Here is a 24,677-nt window from a genome sequence, read left to right on the forward strand (position 1 = left end):
ATATTTATATATTACTAATTAATTTAATAACTAAAATGTGTCACATTCTCTTATTAAAATTTAGAAAAAATATTTTCTTCTAAAATTAGTAAATCCTCTTCTTACATTATTCTCTTATCTACATCTCTCTCTTTTTTTTCTATTTCTCTCTATCCTTCCCACTCTATATAATTTATAATTTATATTTTATATTAGTAATTTAACAAATCAAAATGTGTCATCAGATATTTTTTATTATAATTAAAATAAAATTTTTTCTTAACTTCTAAAATTAACAAACTCCTTCTCTCATTTTTTTATCTTTCTCTCTATTTTCTCTCATTCTCCATTTTTCTCTATCTTTCCATTCTACAAAAAACAAAATTAACAACATAATATAATTTAAATAAAAAATATTATTATTTGCATATTTTTTATTTAGTTTTAAATTTTTACTGTTTGTCTTTTTAATCTATATTTTCACCTCTTTTTTCAAATATTTATTACATATAATTTAGTGAAAATACTAAAGTTGTGATTAAAAGTTAGAATCAAGATTCAATTATTTTTAAAAAAAATAAATTTGAGTTAATTTTATAACTATCAATATAAATTTTTTCTATATATATATATATAGAAAAAATTATTATTTTTTAAATAGCAAGCATAAAAATTAATTATTTCTATTTATGCAACAGACTTAACACCTAATCAAATATAAAAGTATATATTTTAAATTCTTTCAAATGTTAGATAACGAATATTAAAATTAATTATTAGTAAAAAATTAAACTCTTTCATATGAAAATAATAACTAAAAAATTTATTATTTAATTTTTTTTATCTGTAGTTGATCTTCTTAGCTGACGGAGACTTTTGTCTCTTACGACCTTTTTGTAAAAGTAGTTTAATGCTATAAATTTTTTATATTATAATCTATAATGTCAGGATCGACGTAATTTTAAAATATTTATATTCCCGTAATGTTATTACCGGTAAAAATACTAGTATCTTACTAATTTTACAACCAAAATCTGCGACATGTCACTTCCTCGTTGCAATTGAAATCAAATCTTTTCCTTCAAAATTAAAAAGTTCTCCCCTCCTCTCTTTTCTTTTCTCTATCTCTCTCATTCATTCACTCACTTTATCTCTCATATATATCATTATTAATGACTAATTACAAATTTGACAACCAAAATATACAAAATGACATTTTTCTAATTATATTCAAATTAAATTAAAATTAAAATTAAAATATAGTTATATTATATATTATATTTATATATTACTAATTAATTTAATAACTAAAATGCATCATATGACATTCTCTTATTAAAATTTAGAGAAAATATTTATCTCCAAAATTAGTAAACCTCCTTCTTACATTCTCTTATCTATCTCTCTCCTTTTTTCTATTTCTCTCTATCCTTCTCACTCTATCTAATTTATAATTTATATTTTATATTAGTAATTTGATAAATCAAAATATGTTACTAGATATTTTTCATTATAATTAAAATAAAAAAAATTTTTTAACTTCCAAAATTAACAAATTCCTTCTCTCATTCTTTTTCTTTATCTTTCTCTTTCTTTTATCTCATTCTCTATTTTTCTCTGACTTTCTATTCTACAAAAAATAAAATTAATAATATAATATAATTTAAATAAAAATATTATTATCTGCATATTTTTTATTTAGTTTTAAATTTTTACTGCTTATCTTTTTAATTTATATTTTTACTTATTTTCTTTTAATTATTTATTACATATAATTTAGAGAAAATACTAATGTTGTGATTAAAAGTTAGAATCAAAATTTAATTATTTTAAAAATAAAATAAATTTGAGTTCATTTTATACCTATAAATATAATTAAATTTTTTTATGCTAATATATAATTATATTTTTATATATATAGAGAAAAAATATTATTTTTAAATAGCAAGCATAAAATTAATTATTTTTATTTGTGCAACAGACTTAATACTTAATCAAATATAAAAGTATACATGTTAAATTCTTTTAAATTTTAGATAATAAATGTTAAAATTAATTATTAGTAAAAAATTAAACTCTTTCATATAAAAATAATAACTAAAAAGCTTATTATTTATTTTTTTATCTACATAGACTTTGGTCTTCTTAAGTGATAGAGACTTTTGTCTCTTACGATCTTTTTGTAAAAGTAATTTAATGCTATAAATTTTTGTGTCATAATCTATAATGTCAGGAACGACATAATTTTCAAAGATTTATATTCTTGTAATATTATTACGGATAAAAATACTAGTTGTTACGGCCTGGCCCAGAATCCCTGCGGGTCGGCCCGACCCGGACGCCACCCGATCCGGATACACGCCCCACAACCGACCCGGACACGTGTCCAAGACAGCTCATGTACAGCTTTGGGATAACATCCCTGGAAACATGGGCCTGTCCTCATCGGGCCCACCTCTGACAGGTATATAAGGAGAAGACTTACTCTTCCCCCAAGGTACGTCACATATCACACTACCCTTTCCGCCTGCACATTTACTGACAAAAGCGTCGGAGTGTCTTTGCAGGTGGCACCCCCCTTTTTTCCACACGAAGTACTCAGGACCTCGCGTATCGTTGACCGGCAATCCACGACTTAACGAGCCCCTACCATCATCCCGGATCACAATCCGAACCGTCCAGTAACCGACCTACCGAACACTAGTAAATTTTTAAATTCATGACAGATTAATTTTTAATTTATTAATTTTTTGTGTATATATAAATATATATAAAATAATAGAAGGAAAACTTGTTAATGGTAAAACTGTGATTCTAACAAAAGCTACGAACGTATGATTACGGGTGTTTGTGGTACAGTTTGGATCGGTTTTGAGTTAAAAACTCATTCGATCCGAACACTAATTTCATTCACGGTTTGGATTAGATGATTTTTAAAAAAAATCCGATCCAATTTCAAGCGATTTGGATTAGATTCGATTTGTGGTTTTGTAAATTAAAAAATTAAATATACATAATAAGTCTCAACAATATTTTAAAAAATCAATAATAACATAACAATAGAAATAAAATTATAAGTTTCGTTAAAATAAATAAATAAATCTCGTTTTAAACATAAAATATTTATTAAATAATAATAATACATCAATAGTATAAAAGTATATAACAAATTAAACATATTATAAGTAAAATTATAAATATAATAATAAAATATTAATATTATAATATATTATGTAGTGTGGATTAGATTATATTAATTTTGCAAAATAGATCCAAAATTCAATTCGATATAAAAATAAAATCCAATTAAATTTAAATTAATACGATTTTAATGATTTTCGATTTAAATTAAATTAGATAAACAATTCAATTTAGATGGATTTGAATTTGAATAATCCCTTAAATTCTCACAAGTTACATTGGCTAATGGCTTTATATACCGTTTGACATGAACAAAAGGATATAAATTAAAATTATAAACATAAAAAATACATAGATGGATACAAAGTATTTCGAGCTACATCTTAAAATATTTTTTATGAATTTTTACTTGAATTTTAAATTTACTTCAAAATTTTAATTGTCTCAATTCAAATTTTATATTTTTACTTCGTAACTTACTTTAGTCTATCAAATATTTTCGGTTAATAATGTATTTTCTGACATATAATAGGATAATGACATATCAGTTAGAGATACAAAATATATCAACATAAATAATAGTATTATGTGTCATAAAATAGTTTGTCCACATGCCACTATCATGTCATCATTACAAGCAATTCAAATTGGTTATTAAGTTATACTAACCTGGTCAATTAATCCATGAAATTAAATATCGTCAATTAAATTACTCTTTCAAATAAAAATAGAAAATAAGCCAAAATTCACCAAATTAACATGTTTAACTTTAAAAAAAAGACAACTCAAACATAATATTTGAGATGGATTTTTTTATTTAAATAAATAATTATAAAATTTATTATCGACCATTCTCCAATTTTATATCGTTTACATTGTAAATAATAAGATAAGGCTGGACAGACGTCTATATATACATTTCGTTGATAGCGCAGTTCCGGACTCTAATTCAAATTTTTCGACCATCACTTTCTCCTCTCTTTTACCCCTTTCTGACCGTGCATGTTATCGAGTAATACGAAGATGGCGCGCGCAGATGCACGTGATCGAGACATCAACAGGCTGAACGCAACATAGCACTATGCTAGGGTAGACAACTTTGCGGTTAGTTCTATTATCTTGAGTTTTATTTAATTTCATACATGTATAGCCAAAGTTGTCAAATTCACGAGTCTAAGTAAACTCTTGGAGTTGACCTAGACTCGACTCGTAGACTCGTACGAGTTTACCTATTATATATATATATATATATAACAATATATAATGGCAATATATGAGTTCGGTGTCCAAATTTTTTTTCCAGTATTACCCTTTTTAATCAACTTCTCCACTTAATGTCAGTTATCTCTGAAAAATTTCCATTACTCCACTTGGCTACTTGACGTAATTTTCACCTGTCACCTCTTATCAATTTTTCTCTTCTCATCTCATCTTTTATTAATATTATTGAATACATTAATAGATTTTAAAAATACATTAGACTCATCTATAACAATATATAATGGCAATATATGAGTTCGGTGTCCAAATTTTTTTTCAGTATTACCCTTTTTAATCAACTTCTCCACTTAATGTCAGTTATCTCTGAAAAATTTTCATTACTCCACTTGGCTACTTGACGTAATTTTCACCTGTCACCTCTTATCCATTTTTCTCTTCTCATCTCATCTTTTATTAATATTATTGAATACATTAATAGATTTTAAAAATACATTAGACTCATGCCAATAATAGATTTGCTTTTAAATATTCAGATATTCATATCTATAACAATATATAACGGCAATACATGAGTTTGGTGTCCAAAATTTTTTTCCAGTATTACCCTTTTTAATTAATTTCTCCACTTAATGTTAGTTATCTCTGAAAATTTTCCATTACTCCACTTGGTCACTTGACGTAATTTTCACCTGTCACCTCTTGTCCATTTTTCTCTTCTCATCTCATCTCTTATTAATATTATTGAATACATTAATAGATTTTAAAAATACATTAGACTCATGCCAATAATAGATTTGCTTTTAAATATTCAGATATTCATAATAATAATAAAATTGGTCCAAATTTAAGTAAAAGATAGAACGATAATAATATTAGTGAGTATAAATTATTATTTTTTAAAAGCTTTAATTCATACTTAGTAAACTTTTAATTATTTCTAATATACTATATTACATATATCTATAATACAGTGTATTATGGTTGTTAATTGTTCACTTAAAAAATTTATACTATTAATTTAATATTTAAATTTTTTTATTATGGTACTATTTTAATGTACTCTAAATTTTTATTATGTATTTATAATTTTGATAAAAATCATTCTTAAAAGAAATATTAATCTTATTTTTTAATTTATTTTTTTCAGATAATATTAAATCATTTATATTAAAAAATTTAAGAAATTCAAAAAATATTATTTATATGTTAAAAATCTGTTTTTAGATATTCGTATTAGAATTGGTCCAAATAATATTCTGAGTGATGATAATATTGATTAGTTGTGTATATATATTCCATTAGTTTGTTAATTTTATTTTTTGAATTATTTTTTATTATGGTACTATTTTAATTTATTCTAATTTTTTATTGTATATTTATAATTTTAAAAATAACCATTAGAAGAAATATTAATTTTATCTCTTAAATTTTTTAGCTTTGACAATATTAAATAATTTATATTAAAATATTTAGATAATTTCAAAACTATTATTTATACTATAACAAAATAACAATATACAAAGAAAATATGAGAGTTTGATGTTCAATTTTTTTTATTCAATGAGTGCTGCTTGACCGTTGTTGTATAAAATATTTATCTAAAAATATTGGTAATTTTTTATTTAATTTATACGGTAAATAATAATATTTTATGTAATTTTATTTTATTTAATATCAAATAAATTTAGATTTGAATTTTCTTTTATTCTTTTCGAATTGAAATAGTCCCATTGCATGATTGACAACTTTAATTTCTATTATAATAACTATTTTTTCTATTATTTTCTATTTACTATTTTTTTTATTTTTATCATAATAACTATTTTTTTATCTATACCAATATAATTGGTATCCAATTCCTTCTCCTTATTTTCAACAATGTGTACAATGGGTTATTGAGTTAAAAAATAAACATCCCCCATACTATCTCAAACTCTTGACCTTTCGGATCTAGCGTTCTAATACCATATCATGATACCACTCATCCCAAAAGCTTCAACTGATGGAAAAATATAACATTAATGGTTATATCTCTAATACTCCATAAACCTCCATTGTATACATTGTACAAGTATTCCATTGGCTCCTCATACTTTTCCATTTTAAAATTGATTTACTTCCAATAAAAAACTGCTCCCACTGCGTACTCAATTTAAAAACTGAAACTCCAACATAATTAAATACTTTTTCACTTTTAATTTTAGTTTTGTAAACCTTTTTCTTCTCTACATCTTGCTATCTTTCTGACAAATAGAAATGGAAACCTCACAAAATCAACAATCACGTCAACGTCGACCCACTTGAACAGAATATGCTAGGCGAAAACTTCACAAAATCAACAATCACGTCAACGTCGACCCACTTGAATAGAATATGCTAGGCGAATAAGACAACATGATCGAAGAACAAAGATAGCAACACCTAGCTAGAAGACGTGCAACTTATCGGGAGATGATTCGACAATAAAAATAAGTTGCTATATCAACTGACTCCAATTCCAACTCCAATGCCAAACGGTACTCGATTAACTACAAACATAGGAGTAGCCCGATTGACTACAATTAGACAAATGACCAGAGCTACCACCCATCATCAATTTGATACAGGTAACACGATAACTAATTTTCTTTTTTATGAATTCAATTAGTTTTTAATAATTATATTTTACTTTTGAAACATACAGGAATGGAAGCGCATGACAATGGAACAGACACAAATAACAGAAATCTATAACAATATATAATATGGATACAGAGTTTTCGTATCCAAATTTATTTTCTAATGTTGTCCATAATGATAGAGATTCTCCTGTACATGCGTCTTTTACTTTAAATAAAAGAACTAACAGCAACACATGTTCTTCTATCTTATTTTCATTATGTATTTCACTAATAGTTGTAGGAACCGTAACCTCTTCTTCAATTCTTTATTCCAATAATTTATCCCTTTAATTAATTTTATCCGTTTTCAATTTTTCTTACTTCTCTTTCCAAGTCGAATGTGCTTCTATGTAACAATTATTTGGATGAGTTTTTGTAATTTTCTGAACTAGATAATGACTATGCCAAATGTTGATCTTCGATGCCATGTATGAAAGGAGGAAAAAAATAATTAGGGGTGATAAATAATTTTTTATGGATCTTATCGTTTTATTTTGGGTATATTCTTTATGTGAGTACTTTATACCAAGTTTGATCTCATTATTCAATTTTTAGTGCTTCTCATCTCACCGTTAGGTGCACTCTTCTATATTATTACTGTTGCCATCATTCTCCTTCCTTAAATATCGTGACTTATCGCCTCCATCTTTTCCTCGCTTTCATTTACTACAATTGCAAATTTTATACCATTTTACTGCGGATATTAATTTCACGCATAACTTTTACCTTCATTTTTCTTTCTCTTCAGTTTACTTACCAAATTGTATTCATTCTTATATATTTTTAATCTGTCTTTCACATACAAAGTTTTCTCTCATCAATTTAATTTTAAAAAAAATTATTATTTTTTTATCTGATATTTATTTTTTAATTTTTCTTACATGTATATACCGATCAATAATGAACTGAAGAACTCTCATAAATTATTTTGTTAACTCATTCTTATATATTTTTAATCTGTCTTTTACATACAAAGTGATGAACAAAAATTAGAGCTGCCATAATGGTATTATGGTAATTGATTGTGGTTGTGGTTAAGAGAAGAAGAAAACAAGAAAGAAATAAAACAAGACAACATAATAGTGACGGTGAGACGATAATAGTTATCCATGTAAAAAAATGATAAGAAAAAATGATAGTATATAATATGATGAGATGATATAATCAAAATAAAAATTAATAATTTTAAAATAATAATAAAGTTAAAAATAATTAAAGATGTTTAATATAAGATTAAAAAAATATTTTTTTATCTATTCGAATTATACATAAAGATGAAGAGTGTTTTGAATATAAATTTTTGAATTTGCTTCAAATTAAATAAGATTAAGAAAATAAATAAATTTAATATATAAATAACTAATTTGTAAACCATGTTAGTAAATCTTTATCTTAATTTTAGTATACATAATAATAATATAACTTTTTACCTTTTTAATTTAAATTTAATTATTTTATATTTTTTACATATCTTAAATAATTTAAAATATTTTATTTTTTTATAATTAATTTTTATTTATTGATATCAAATTTATAATTTTAAAAATAAAAAATAAAAATATTTTTTTTAACTCAATAAAAAAGCGGCTAAAAAGGCACTTTCAGCCGCTTTTCTATTGTTTTCAAAAAATTAATTTTAATTTTTTGTTAATATATCATTCACTCTTCAAATTTATTAGATAAGTATTTTTTATTTTAATGTTGATGTGACTTTATTTATATAATATTTTATTAAAATTAAAATTACTATAAACCAAAATATAATTCAAAAAATAATGATAATAACATTATTCTGATTCAAAAAGAGTATATATAAATCAAAATATATGTTAGTTATTTACAAAAGATAATTTTTACTTAAATGTCAGATAAAAGTACTATTATTTTAATATTAAATTGAAAAAATATTTTTTTTAATTAGAATTATGGATGGAGATAAAAAATATTTTGGATATAAATTTTTAAATTTACTTCTAATTAAATAGGATTGAAAAAATAAATAAATTTAATAATATTTATAAATAACTAATCTTTAAATAATATCAATAAATTTTTATATTAATTTTATTACACATAATAGCAAATTAATATTTTTAATCTTATTTTTAATTTAAATTTATTTTTTTAATATTTTACATGTTAAATAATTTAAGATATTTTATTTTTTTATAATTTATCTTTAATTCTTATTAAATTTATAATTTTAAAATAAAAATATAAAATTAATTTCTTAAACTCAATAGAAAAGCGGCTCAACAGGCACGATAGTGCCTGGTAAGCCGCTAGTATATATAATAGGCATTCAAATTTAACAATTTTAACATTAAAACATATAATAAATTAACATAATAATACTATAATTACAATAAGTATTCTAGACCATACATTCAAATCCTTCCCAAATATGTATCTAGTTCAACATAAAATACACAATTACACAATCAAAACTTCATATAACATAACCGAAAAACAAAAGAAAATAACAAAGCAACAATTAAATGTTCTAATAAAGTCTAAAACTGAAATCCTCCAACATTTTCATCTTCACCATCTTCATCAGAAACATCCCTGAACCAACATTCTCAGACATTTTGTATTTTTCTCCCTAAATCAACAAATCAACAAACCAATAAAAAATTAATTTAGCAAAGTTATCCACTTATCTTTATCCATATCTAAATAATAACTAAAAATATTTTTAGAGTTATCCACTAAAATACAGAATTTCAGATTCAGATTTAGTTGATAAATAACAAATTTATATTTCAGATTTCAATTGCCAAGTGATCCACCATCAAAGTTGATAAATTCATAATTAACACTAACATTATAAGAAGCAGCAATTAAGAACAACTTAAACTAACACTAACATTTTAGAGTTTTAGTATTTTAGATATTCATATTCATTAACAAAAAAAAAAAAAAACTAACTAAGTAACTAACAGTCTAACACTAACATCTAACAACTAACAAGTTCAGAACTAATCAATCTATTGTCTATTGATATCAGTAGTTTATAAAAAATAATTAAACCAGTAAACTACCCATTTTAATTTTTTTGATACATTACTAACTTATTAAAACATCAGTTTAATTTTTTTTCATCAAATATCATTAACTAATTCTGTGTATGACTTTTTAATTCATATTTCATCATTCATCACACTAAAATTAAACTAAAAAAAATTTAAAAATTTAATATCAGAAGTTCAGAACCAAAATGGCAAAATTCATACAAAAATTATTGATATTTAAAATTTTAAATTTGTTTAAAAAAATTATCTTGGAGAAGGAAGCTCATGCAGAATCGAAAGAGAAGAGAGGCAGCTCAGGCAACCAGAACGGCGATCGAAACCCCTTGCCAAAGTGAAGCAGAAGTAGATTGGTAGTGCAGAAGAAAGAAACGTAGAAAAGTGGCGACGAATGCAGAACAGGGGCGATGAATAGCGTGCCGTGAATCGTCGAGTTCTCTGGCGTGGGTGGTGGGCTAGTGGCGGCGATGTACCATGAGGAACCTTCAGCCTTCAGCTTAACCACGAAAGTGAGGAGTGGATGTGAACGATGGTGGGTGATGGGATAGTGGTGGCGATATACCACGAGGAAAACTGTTAGGCGAGGCGAGGGATCTGTCTGGCCTCCGACGTGGATGTGCAGACAACGGTAGATGGCGGCGAACGTTGGAGAAGAGAGTGAGGGCTTGGAGAAGACTGAAGAAAGTGACTGAGTGAGCGCCGTTTGGATTTAGGGTTAGTGGTTAGTTAAGTATGAGTTGCTCTATTTTTTTTTTTGGCCCAAAACGACGCCGTTTTGGCGAAAATGGGCACCGAAATCAAACTCGTTGACTCGCCCTCAAATTCGTGAGTTTGACCGATTCTGCCCGAGTCTACCCAGAAATGAGTTTGTATCCGAGTTAACTCGATTTCACTACCTAAACTCATAAACTCGTACGAGTTTACGAGTTAACTCGCAAGTTTGACAACAATGTGTATAGCCATGGTTAGGGTACTTGTCAAGAACTCGAATACAATTTGTATGATTAGGAATAGGTAACTGGTAGAAATTAGTAATTCTAGGAATGTGATTATTATTTTATGTAATCTCATACATGTATAGCCATGGTTATGGTACTTGCCAAGAACTAGAATACAATTTGTATCATTAGGAATAGGTCACCGATAGAAAATAATAATTCTAGGGTTGTGATTATCATTTTTTGGTAATTAAGTTGTTAACTATATAATTACTAATTTAGAGATTAAATGCAAGAGTTGATGTTTTCCAATTGTTGAGTCTAGTTTATTGGTCACACATGTCTTATTTTATTAATTTAGTTAGTAACTAGTCAAGTATGATAATTAGATTATTAAGTTAACTCAAAGTTCGATAGTTAAATTCTTAATTACTTTATTGAATATTTTAATTTTACATAACTCAATGAGAAAATGTGTATTAGTTAATACAGTTTATTATGTCCATCAACGTATACATATTTTTAATTTTTAATTTTTAATAATTGTGAAATATTTTTTTCTGTCAGAGGCCTCGCCTACTCTTGCCCCGCGTGTCACACACGGTTCTTCTACCGGACGCCATCGTCCCATATCTGAGGGAGGCTGGATTTGGCGACACGGTGCCTCTCAGGGATTTCATATTCGACAACTCCCTAATTACGGCATTTGTGGAGCGATGGTATCCGAAGACCCACACATTTTATCTGTCGTGGGGTGAGCCCACCATCACCCTGCAGGACGTGGCGTACCACCTTGGGCTACGCGCACACAGAGGCCCAGTTGGGGGTGCTTCTATGACTTTCTCAGGTGGTACGACACCGAGACGTGGGAGTTAGTGGAGCGGCTGCTCGGTGCCGGGCCTCCGGTGGTTCCACAGCAGGGGCTTAGAGGAAGGAGTCGTTCTCGCTGAAGCTTGTATGGCTGAGGGACCGTATCCGCCATATGCCACCGACCGACGACACGGACACACTCCGACAGTATGCGAGGTCTTACATCTTGTTACTGATCGGAGGCTAACTCCTCCACAAGAAACACGTAAGCTCGTCGATTACAATGAGTAACACACATCTTCGGGATGCTTTCTTTGTTCTTCTCAATGGCTGCCAACAGCCTCTGGGAGAAGTGGTTTCCAGCCGCCAGCTGTGATTGCGTCTCCCTGCCCTTCATCACGAACAACTTCTGCAACCTCTCATACGTGATGCGCACGATGGCAGAAATCGGCACGTACCGTGCACCCTTGCGAACTACATTGATGCACTCCGACAGATTTGTTGTCATATGCCCAAACTGCCGACCGCTGTCGCGGTGTTGCAGCCATATCTCTTTGTTGAAACGAGCAGCCTAGTCTGTCTTCTCTCGCGACAAACCTTGCATCCATGTACCACTCGTACCCAGCCTTTCTTGGACTGTAAGCGGCGTTTACAAGGTACCGCTTGCCGTCGGCTGTCTTGAAATGACATATGAAGTTTGTAGCCATGTGTCTAATACAATAAGCATGGAACGCCCTTGGAGGTTGCCAACCACTATCATCGGCCCTGAGTGCAGCCTTGATCTCCTGTGATCTATCAGAGATAATCAACATACCTTCTTGTGGGGTGACATGTTGTAACACCCTACCACATAGAGTCTTATGCTTAAGTCATAAAATAGAGGTGGCAAGGTATTACGACCTCTAAAAATAAAATCATATATATAATATAGTTGAAAAGGAGGTTTATCTAGGAGTCTTGAAGAAAAGTTATTGAACGAAATACAAGCAGAACAACGTAACACTCACGATGGATAAAAGTAGAAAGGTAGATAAGATTGAATGGAAAAGATAATATATGTATAACATCAGAGTAACAAAAATATAATTAACAAGCACTAGGCTCGGCCTGCGAAGTAAAGACCTACCAGAGTATACATATAAATATATATACACCCCAAAGTAACCCCAAACAGAAAGCTGACAACCTGTTTCTCCGAGTCAACCTCTAAGAGGGACAAACATAAAATACAAGGTAGAGAATCTATATACATATATATAAATACAATTAAAATACAACCCTAAGTCCCAAGAATTCTTCGCTTCCTCAGATTTTCCAGAATATACAGTGTGGTGCTTCCCAACCTGCATCTGAAAAATAACAACACGTATGGAATGAGAACTGGAGGTTCTCAGCATGGTAACGATGCCCACATAACAAACATATAAGGTCTTGGGAAAGCCAGAGGTGATCTTAGAACTTCCGACATCTGATTTAATCTTATAAAATATAACTAAACCAAAAATAAAAACTAACTAAGGATCTTCCTTGTAGTCTAACACTCTCCTTTCCAAATCCTCCGACCTCCCAACTGGCACTGGAATCATTTATTTTCAAACACAAGTATTACATGCAAAGAAATCACAAGTAGAAATCATATACAGTAGATAAACAAGTAGCAAGTAATTCTTATGATCAGTTAGACATTCTCAACAAAGCACACCAAACAAACACATAGGTGCGTATGATGCATGCCTATCCTATGGCTGATGATATCATCTATCGGTTATACATGTCCTGGTAGCTAACCATGGACGGAAACACCCATTGCGAAGCAGGTGGGTTTGAGCTACAACCCCTTGCTACTACCTGCTTAACCCAGAGCAAGTGGAATAACCACTACTGCTGCTACTACCCAGGCGGGTGTTTAAAAGCTCAACCTCGAGCAATTGTAATAATCCATTACTGCTGCTACTACCCAAGAATCACAATCACTGATCTGGAACAAGTGGGATGAACCACAATCCTTGCTACTACCCAGGTATCTCAAAGACCTGGAGCAAACGGGATGAACCACAGTCTTTGCTACTGCCCAGGTATCACCAACATGCATTCATTCAAAATTATTCATAATTAAACTTAATTTTCATAATTTTTCTTCCTCATCTCATACCCGAAGCGAGTGGACAACGCCACTGCCTACTACCCGGGGGTCACATATCACATTCATTTACAAACTCTCATTTACAAACTTCCCAAATCATCATTCATTACTTCAAACCTTTCTTCTCTGTTAAGTTAACTCCTTCTCTAAGCTTATCCCTCTCCCTATAATCAGAACTAAATTTCAGGGTCTTAGAAAGTAAAAATAGATCAACATAGCCATCCGGCTCATTACATGAACAACACTTATGCCATTATCAACATTCGCTTCACCTCTTTCTTCATCAACAAGATACTTCCTTCCATCACTATACTACACTCCACTATCCAAAGACCAATTATTAGGATTTAAACAAGTGTTACAAGGGTTTTGAAAGCTGGAGGAATGCTTTAAGAACAAAAAGTCATGTTTTAAAAAAACAGGGGCCTACGTATGCGGCCCTCTGCCCGCATCGCGCGTTAGCCTTTGCGTACGTAATTCCTCGAAAATCCACTTTTTGCATACATGTACACCTGCTCGTGTACACGAGACACCAAGCCTGAAGAGAATGGCCACGTCGCGTGCGAGGGTCGAATACGCAAATTTTGCAGGAGAGGCAAAAATGTTTAAGTGCTGCAGAATTTCAGTTTTGCACCCCGAACTTTCGATGCGCATAACTTTTTCGTTTTAAAATATTTTTCATCTATTCTTTGAACGGTGTAAACCTCTTGGACCGTTTTCATTTTAGACAAGTTTGATAAAAATCGAAGGTCCAGAGGCCAAGTTATGCTCCGCCAAAGTTGGTAAAAATCACAGATTTTCATAAAATGCCAAACCTTAGCTTTCAAAACATTTAATTCCCAACCCTTTTTAAGACTTACTAAATGTGCCTCTAACCAAGTTCAATCCTTCATCAACACCCCTCATCCTCACCATACATACCAATTTACAATTATAATTCTATTTCAACCTATGATGCATAGATACTGACATAGACACGGGACACGACATGACACGAGATACACCGCCATGCAAATTTTAAAATCTTATACGACACGGGGACATGCATACATATAAAATATAAAGTATTTTTTTAGATAAATCATAGTGATATTTTTATATTTTCTTAATATTAAAACATAATTTTTTTTAATGTCTTATTTTAATTATATAATGTATTTAAAATATTTATTTTTTTAATAAATAATAATATATACCATTTTTAAATTTACTTTAAGAATACATGTTAAGATTAAGATTGAACATATTGACACGTAATGGTATTTAGGTATGTCCAAATGTGTCCGGAGAAGAATTTTCTATTTTTTATTGAGACACGGTTGGACACAACAGACACGCGTGTCGGACGAGTGTCGGTGAGTGTCGTGTCCGAAATGTGTCCGACACGCGAACACGGCAACTCAGCGAAGTGTCCGTGCTTCACAGATTTCAACACAATAATCCATATCCAAGCAACAGTATACAAAATCATCAACCACATGTATATACACATCATCAATCTCCACAAAATTTACATTATTTCACCGACAACAACCTTAATTCGCCAAGCCTCATAAATACCAACCTCATATACAAGATAAAACACATCATTCATAATAGCATCAATCACAACCTCAAAGTTACTAACCAACATACATATTAACCAATCTCAATCATCATCCACATCAATAATTCAATTCTTATCTTATGGTCAACTAACCTACGTTTTCACGACACATTATATTTTAGCTACGAGAAACCTAAACCATATCTTGGCCGATTCCTCCCTAAGTTCGGAACGCCTCAAGTATCCACCATTAACAAATATCCACAGTCCTAAAGTTCAAGCTCAAGCTCCCAACTTTGCCAATTTGCTTCCAATATCACCAAATTATTTCCAAATACATAATTCAATCTAAATTTTCATACAATAACACTATAATTACCTTAGGATTCACAAATTCAGTAATTTGACAAGGGTTAGGGTTTTCTTACCATTACCGACACCTGGTAGCTAATCAATGACAAAAACACCCATTGCGGAGCAAGTGGATTTGAGCTACAACCCCCTTGCTACTACCTGCTTAACCCAGAGCAAGTGGAATAACCACTACTGTTGCTACTATCCAGGTGGGTGTTTAAAAGCTCAACCTGGAGCAAGTAGAATAATCCACCACTGGTGCTAGTACCCAGGCGTCGCAATCATTGACCTGGAGAAGGCGGGATGAACCACAATCCTTGCTACTATCTAGGTATCTCAAATATTGACCTGGAGCAAACGGGACGAACCACAGTCCTTGCTACTACCTAGGTATCACCAACATGCATTCATTCAAAATTATTCATAATTAAACTCAATTTTCATAATTCTCCTTCCTCATCTCATACCTGAAGCAAGTGGACAACGCCATTGCCTACTACCCGGGGGTCACATATCACATTCATTTACAAACTCTCATTTCGAAACTTCCCAAATCATCATTCGTTACTTCAAACCTTTATTCTCTATTAAGTTAACTCCTTCTCTAAGCTTACCCCTCTCCCTATAATCAGAACTAAGTTTCAGGGTCTTAGAAAGTAAAAATAGATCAACATAGCCATCCGACTCATTACATAAACAACACTTCTGCCATTATCAACATTCGCTTTACCTCTTTCTTCATCAACAAGATACTTCCTTCCATCACTATACTACACTCCACTATCCAAAGACCAATTATTAGGATTTAAACAAGAGTTACAAGGGTTTTGAAAGTTGGAGGAATGCTTTGAAAACAAAAAGTCATGTTTGGAAAAACAGGGGTCCGCGTACATGGCCCCCTGTCCGCGTATGCGGGGTGAAACCAAAACAAAGTCCCGCGTCGCGTTATGGGTTGAAAATCAAAGTAAATAGTAACTTTCACTTCTCTTCCCACCACCATTCCCTTGCTCTCTCTCTCTCTCTCTCTCTCTCTCTCTCTCTCTCTCTCACTTGCAGTGTGAATGGCATTTCATTAAGGATGGAGGCTGAGTTTGCTTATTTATATACTGGGTATCGGGCCCGGTTCAGACCTGGTTCACCCACTTCGGTTCGTTCGGTCTAATTTTGAGTCAAATTCTTTAAAATTAATGTCAAATTTTATATTTTAATTAATCCTACCTCATTAAACTATAAAATTCTATTTTCTAATTTCTTTGATTAATAATTATTTTATTAGCTAATTATTTACTAATTTCGCGAGTTTTACACATGTCGTCTCATATTAGTAAAGAAGAACGACCATGACTCCGTACTCTTGGACTCCATAATTGCAAAAGCAATAGGAAGGATATTGCTGTTGCCGTCTTGTGCCACTGCTATAAGCAACACCCCACCATATCTACCATATAAATGTGCGCCATTGACGGAATCAAACGGCATGCAATGCTTGAAAGTTTCAACACAAAATGGAAAAGCCCAATACACTTTGTCGAACATGCTACAATTGCGGATCAAAAGGTGCCCATCGTAGTAAGGTACGACCCTGAGCTCACAAATAGTTCCGGGACTACAACTCTGGAGTGCCTGCAGTAGTTTTGGCACCTTTTTGTATGACTCCTCCCAATCCCCATATATCTGCGCAATTGCCTTTTGCTTCGACATCCAGACTTTTCTGTAGGAGGGTTTGAAGTGATAGCTCTGCCGGACTACACCTTGTAGGACAGGGATGCTGACGGATGGGTTGGACTGTATCAACGACAGGATGACCTTGCAGATGAGGTTGCTATCCAACTGTCGATGGTCTTGGAACATGGTGGGTGCTAGACAAGTATGCACTCCCCCAAAACCGGAAAACTTCATTACCCAACGGTGCTAACAACCTATACCCCACCCTTCCGATCTCTCTTCTCTCTGCGTCACCAAGGCTGCTCAATATCAAACTTTTCAACTCGGTGTTTGTCACACTCAAATATCACCCCATTGTCGCTGTTTCTCATAGGACAATTGGGGTACACATAGACAACTGCATATCCACTATTACTAGACATTTTTGCCTACTTTTTGTAAGAAAAACGGGAGAGAAGAAGATATAAATGTATGTGGAGAATGTCAAGGGTTGCACATCCTTTTATAGCAGTTAAAAATTTGTCTTACTGTATCTCGTTCACACTGTAAACACATTTATTTAACAAGTATCTCGTTTACAGTGTAAACGAGATAAGCATGCATGTATCTTGTTTACACACACATGTCACGTTTTCCAGCCTTATCTCGTTTATACTGTAAACGAGATAAGGCTGGAGAACAGATTTCAGTAATAATTTTCATAATTATTTATTTCAGTAATTAAAATATTTATTTTATTTATTTAAATAAAAAATCCTATTTGAGACTAAAAAAGAAAATACTAGTTTTTTTTTCTTTTTTAACACAACACACTCACACACACTACACTACAATATACTACATAGGTTCTTTTTTCCACAAGTGGAATTTGAACCCGGATGTAGTTACTTGGGTTGCATATAAGATGCCATTTACACCAAGCCTCGAACCACAAAAAGACTAGTTTAAAACCCACATCGCTTGGCTCGTGGGCATTGTTTGGATTGGATTCTCGCTTTTTCTTTTGTTATTATAAGCTCAAATCATCCAGATCTAAAATTAACCTGATTTAACCATAAAAAAAAAAACCCACTCACTTCTCTTTTCAAAGAGTTGTGACACACCCAGCCACCCACACTTTCTTATCTTAGTCTCTCACTTCTCCTCTTCGATCCTCCTCTATACTTTTCCACCCTCCGATCCAATCATCCCTCTAAATTAGTTGTTGCATTGTGCAGTCGCATTGCAGTCGTTGCTCTTTTTTTCTCGTCTTCTAGCAATGTCACTCAGCCCCCTTGCCTCAACTTTACACTCTATGTTGTTGCTACCCTTTCTCGAAGTTGTCTCCTGTCTTTGCCTCTCAACCTGCGTTGCTACTATTCTATCTCGAAAGCATGTAGCTGCTCTCTTACCTCTCAGATTCTGTCTCTCACCTCACCTACTTTTACCTTCCATCTTCTTCGTTGTTTTTCTGCATCAGATAGTGCTGCTCTCATACATTTGCCCCTTTCCTAAGTTTTAATCTTTTTTTTTTTAAATTATGGCGGATTAGTTCGCCATCCCGTTAGACAGAGGCGGATTCAAGGGGGGCCTAAGGTGGCCATGGTCCCCAAATTTTTTTTTTAATTAATAGTATTAGTTTATTATTATTATTATTATTATTATTATTATTATTATTATTATTTAGTATATTATATACTAAAAAAATTTATATGTTAATAACTTAATATGTATAAATTATAATGTGTATTATAATATATTAGTAGCAATTAACAAATAGATTTAAAAAATAATGAAAGCGCATAAATATATAAATAATTGAAAAGTTATTGAAAAAATAGGTTTGGATTAATGTAAAAAAATAATAACTATAAAAAAATTTCTTGTTTTGATTCTTTTTATGACAACAATAATAACTGAATAGACTTTTTAAATAATAAAAATTATTAAAATAAGACTTTAAAAGAAGATGAAAGACGAATTTTTAGCAGATTATATAATTGTATATGTTAAAAAATAGAATGCTTCAAAATTTATTTCAGATGATAAATTGATATTTTAGTTATATGAAATATCGCAGAACAAATTTAAAAATACCAAAATCCTAAAGTATATAATTAAATGTTGATTTCTATATATTAATTTTGACCTATATACTATAAATTATATTTTGTTAATTTTTTGTTATGTTATATTTAATTTGGCCCCTCCTCTAAAATTTCTGGATCCGCTACTGCCCTCAGACAATACAAAAAGCAGAAGAGCTTTAGGAATTTCAAGTTATTTTATTTGACGAGATGGATATGCTGTTGCCACCTATCTTAAATCAATCATATTATTTATTTTGTAAATTTAAAATTTTTAAATTTATTTTTTTATTTTTTATATATTATTTAAATACAAAAATTTTTATAGAATCTTTTAAGTTTTAAATTTTGATTATACATTTTTATAATAAATTAATATTAATAACTTTGACAACATATAAATTTATTATTTCAATTATTATAAAATACTCGTTCTTTTCTATTTTGACACAAAACACGCATATTTTATAAAAAAAAAATAAAAACTTATTCAAGTCTTATTTAACTTATTAAGAATTATTATCATTAATTAATTAAGAAAATGACTAATTATATAAAAATTATTAATTATTTTCAAAAATATAAAAGAGAAAAATTAAATTTATCTTTTATATAACATTAATATTGTTTTACTCTTCTTATCTTTCTATCTTTTAAATTCATCGTAAAAATCAAACCTTCACACTTGGATCCATATACCTTATATATTGTTGGAATTTGAAAAGGATTATTGCCTTCGTTCAGTAAAAAACCAAATAAACGAAATAAAAAATCGTTAAATTACCTTTCGGCTTTCATCATCACCATTGGGTTATAATACATCATTTGAAATCAGATTGTATATTAAATAAAAAAAAATGTCTTTTATCTTAAATAAATGTGAAGCCAAAATTTGCTAATTAATTTGCATATGTGGTACAATAGATGAATTGAGAAAAAATGGTGCAATTTCGTGATTCATTGAATTGTGATGTACTAACAATTTATCGAAAATAATTTTTTTTCACAATATATTCCGTATTTTCACAATTCATCCCGGCAAATTTTTTCTTTAAAAAATACTTCGTCGGAGCAAATCATCTTTTCGAAAATTAAAAAATTACAATTGTCCAAGACATTTTGTTAATTTTAAATTCGGCCCATATCTTCGTAAAACGCAAAGCTCCATTCTTGAGATTTCACTCAGTTTTATACCACAAAAAAATGTTTAGGCGCAAAATTTGTGTATAAAGTACAAATATATATATATATATATATATATATATATATATATATATATATATATAAAAGTGAATATTATAATAAAAATTTTATAATTATCTTTATATAAAAATAATTTTTTTATTTTTGGATTATAAATTATATGATTAGATTTTGATATTTATAAAAATATTATTTTTATTTAAAATATAGTTAAATAAATAAATTACATTTTTAAACAAAATATTTTTGTAAAAAAATGTTTTTATCATCTTTATTTGAGTATATATATATATATATATATATATATATATATATATATATATATATATATATATCACTAGCGCTGAGCATCAATAGTTATCTGGTTTAGAGGCTCAATGGTACGTCTTTCATTAAGCTGAATTGCATAATCATAAACAGCATATGTAACTATAACTGAAAGAGCAACATCCTTAAACAAGGATTTCAGCTAGCATGGCATAAATAAAAGAATGAATCAATCAAGTGAGAAGTGAAAGACAAAATCTTAATGGTTGCCTTGGTAACCCCATGGATTGTTACTGACCCAGTTCCATTGATCCCTGCACATCTCCTCTATACCGTATTTTGCCCTGTCACAAAAGAGAGCAACACTCATTCATGTACTCGCAATGCAAATTAAAGAAGGATCGAGTGAAGGAATGAGAATTGCTTACTTCCAACCAAGTTCTTTCTCAGCCTTCTCTGTGGATGCATAAACAGCGGTAGCATCCCCTGGCCTCCTAGGACACATTTTAATTGGAATCTTCTGAAAAACATTCCCAAAATTCAGAGATGATGATGATGAAATACATGTGAGGAAGATGGAAAACTTAAATAATGACGACCTTGCCGGAAGCTTTTTCAAACGCTGCAACCATTTCAAGCACAGATGTCCCACGACCCGTTCCCAAGTTGTAGGCAGTACAGCCTGAGCAGTGAATTAATTTCCAAATTTGTTATCTAAAAAATAATGTAAAACTAATTAAATTGGAGAGAGAGCGGACCGATGGTGTCATTTGCAAAAAGCTTTCGTAGGGCAGCAACATGACCATGTGCCAAGTCCATGACATGGATATAGTCCCGAACCGCGGTGCCATCGTTGGTGGGATAATCATGACCGTACACGTTGAGGTGAGGGAGCCTTCCAACGGCAACTTGTTGGATGTAAGGCATGAGGTTGTTAGGGATTCCCCTCGGATCCTCCCCTAACTTGCCACTCTCGTGGGCCCCAACTGGGTTAAAGTATCTCAGAAATATCATCCTCCACTCTCCCTCTCCCCCTGCCTTCTCTATATCCCTCCCCATCTCCTCCGCAAACAACTTGCTTCTCCCGTAAGGATTCATCGCATGCAGCTTCGACTCCTCCGCACACGGCACTTCCTCTGGTTGTCCGTACACCGTCGCCGACGATGAAAATACCATCTGTCCGATCCACTATGTCTATTAATACACAAATACATATAATAACTGATTTATTAAATGTACCTACCTTTTTACAATTGAATTTAGCCATGGCTTGGAAGAGGTTGACGGTGCCAACAATGTTGTTGTGGTAGTAGTGGAGGGGATTGAGAACACTGTCTCCAACGCCTTTGAGACCGGCAAAGTGGATGACGGCGTCAAATGAGGAGGAGGCATTGAAGAGGCGGTCCAAGTCAGCGGGGTTGCAGAGATCGCCGTGGTGGAATTGGAGGTTGGGAGAGAGGCGTGGACCAACCAAATGGCAAACTCTATGGAGGGCTTCCACGCACGAGTTTTGGAGATTGTCCATGACCCACACCTTGTAGCCTTGCCTCAGAAGCTCTACCACCGTGTGGGATCCGATGAATCCTGCCCCTCCCGTCACCAGAATCCTCTCCCCTCTCCCTTTCCCTGACACCATTATTATTATTCTTCTCCCCTCGACTCCCCTTTGCTTGTAACAAGAGATCAATATAATGAATCAATCAAGCGAAGGCAGGGTTAGTGAGTTCACTTCAATTATTCAAGGGAAAGCAAAAGCAAACCCTGTATCACCCGGGTTAGCTAACATGCACTTGTCTGCACTTTTCATGTTATGTTCGATGGCAAAATGAATTCTCTTAATATTTTTATTTAATTATTTGTATGTGAAGTTGATGATTAAAAATTTTAAAATAATAATTTAGTTAAATATATTAAATTAATTAATAATTTTAATTATTAATTTTATATAAAAATATTTGTATATAAATTTTTATCGTAACATTTTTTTATTGGCTACCTTGTAATTTATTAGTAGATTATTGAGTTAATATTCAATTTGATTGTTAAACTTTTAGTTTTTGAAATTTTAAGTCTCTTTTTAGTTTTTAAATTTTGTAAAATGCAGCGCTAACATGGACAACAAAATGACGCACTAAAATTTGTAAAACAATGCGTTTTAATTTTGGCGCTTAAATAATCCAAAAATACAACAAATCATTTGTTTTGGAAGAAAAAATTTTAATAAATATCACTTACAATGTTTTTGGACTATTTGAATGTCAAAACAAAAACGATATAGTTTTACAGAATCTAATTTAATGTGACATCTGGCTGTGTATGTGGGTGTTCTGTTAACGTTTATGTGTTGAAATTTATCTTAAAGACTAATATGAGTCACATTTTTAAAATTTGAGAACTAAATAGAAGCACATACAAATTAAGTATTATTTCTACATTATTATTGCAGTAAATAAAAATTACATACTAAAAAAATATAAAATCTTAATAAATGAAAAAGGTGAATAAAGAAATAATTAAAATTTACTATAAAAAACTCAGTTTCTTTATGCATTTTAATAAATAAATATTACTGCGTTTGTACTTTGTACATGAACGCACCATCTTTCCGTGGGGTCTTGGAGTTGCGAACATCGTGGTGTAACCTCAAAACAATGTCAGCTTTGTACTTGATTGCTCAGTAGATTCATAGATAAGTTAGTTAGGTGAATACTTTGATGAAGTACGTTTAATTTTCGGACGGGGTACTAAGAGGAAATATTCAGAATATGTATTCCGAATATCACATACATGTGTCATGTACACATGTATATGTGGGTAATTTTTTTTATATTGATTAAATATATGTGTAATACATTGTTATCGAAAGATTAGGTATTTTTTTTATATGGTGTTTTTTTTTGTATTATTCAAATCGAATGGTCCGATTTGTTTGAAAAAAAAATAAAGTACAAATTAGAGGATTTGATTTGTATTTTTTTTTTTAAAATAAAAATCGGACGGTCCGATTTCTAACATTAAAATTTTTTTTATTTTCGAAAACATAAATCGGACCGTCCAATTAGTTTTGTTTTCTTTCTTTTTTTTTAAATCAAAACGGACCCTCTGATTAATTTTTTATTTTTTTCTAAACTCAAAACGCACTCTCTGAATTCTATTAGAATACTACTGCCTAATAAATTCGAAATAAATAATAAATTATGCCTCTCACTGAATTTAAAAATTATTATTGGGCTTCTCGCTGTCCTAATTTAGTCTATTGGGCCGTATGAGTTGTCGTCCTTTCAGCATCACTGTTTTTGAGACGAACTCTTAATCTTCTAGATGTCCAAGACCGGTATAGTATAATTCTTCTAGTATTCAGATCTTTAAATGTGACGAGATTACCATTCTGTCCCTTAACTCTAAGATGACGAAAATACTCTCTGACACCACATTCAGGAAAAACATCCCTCTTCTCCATAATGTTGCATCACCCCACCCTCTCTTCCATATCAAAAATAAAAAACGCTGTATATATAGTACCATTTTTGTCGGTTTATTTTTAAATAAATAAAATAAAATAATTCATATTAATTAAAAGTATTTTTATTATCAATTATCTTATTTTTAAAAATTTGTTGATTTAATTATTTTGTATTCAACAATTTTTTTA

At 30.6% G+C, this 24,677-nt stretch overlaps 1 protein-coding gene across 2 annotated transcripts; it reads right to left on the bottom strand.

Moving 5' to 3' along the window:
* Positions 1 to 9,489: 9,489 nt before the first annotated feature.
* On the bottom strand, positions 9,490 to 22,857 carry LOC107636057 (UDP-glucose 4-epimerase GEPI42). Of its 2 annotated transcripts, XM_088501890.1 has the most exons (6): positions 22,269 to 22,845; positions 21,784 to 22,201; positions 21,625 to 21,707; positions 21,454 to 21,545; positions 21,324 to 21,369; positions 9,490 to 9,606 (listed from the first exon to the last, which is right to left on the bottom strand). In XM_088501890.1, exons 1-6 carry the CDS (start codon positions 22,659 to 22,661, stop codon positions 9,505 to 9,507), a joined length of 1,134 nt encoding a protein of 377 aa, XP_088358016.1. In that variant the 5' UTR covers positions 22,662 to 22,845; the 3' UTR covers positions 9,490 to 9,504. The 2 variants fall into 2 exon arrangements, with proteins under 2 accessions (XP_088358016.1, XP_016195082.1); XM_016339596.3 differs by lacking the exon at positions 9,490 to 9,606 and having other exon boundaries at positions 21,124 to 21,369; positions 22,269 to 22,857.
* Between the last annotated feature and the right edge of the window lie 1,820 nt (positions 22,858 to 24,677).

The sequence above is a fragment of the Arachis ipaensis genome, chromosome B1 (genome assembly GCF_059453495.1).
Source record: "Arachis ipaensis isolate K30076 ecotype BB chromosome B1, ASM5945349v1, whole genome shotgun sequence".
NCBI lineage: Eukaryota > Viridiplantae > Streptophyta > Magnoliopsida > Fabales > Fabaceae > Arachis > Arachis ipaensis.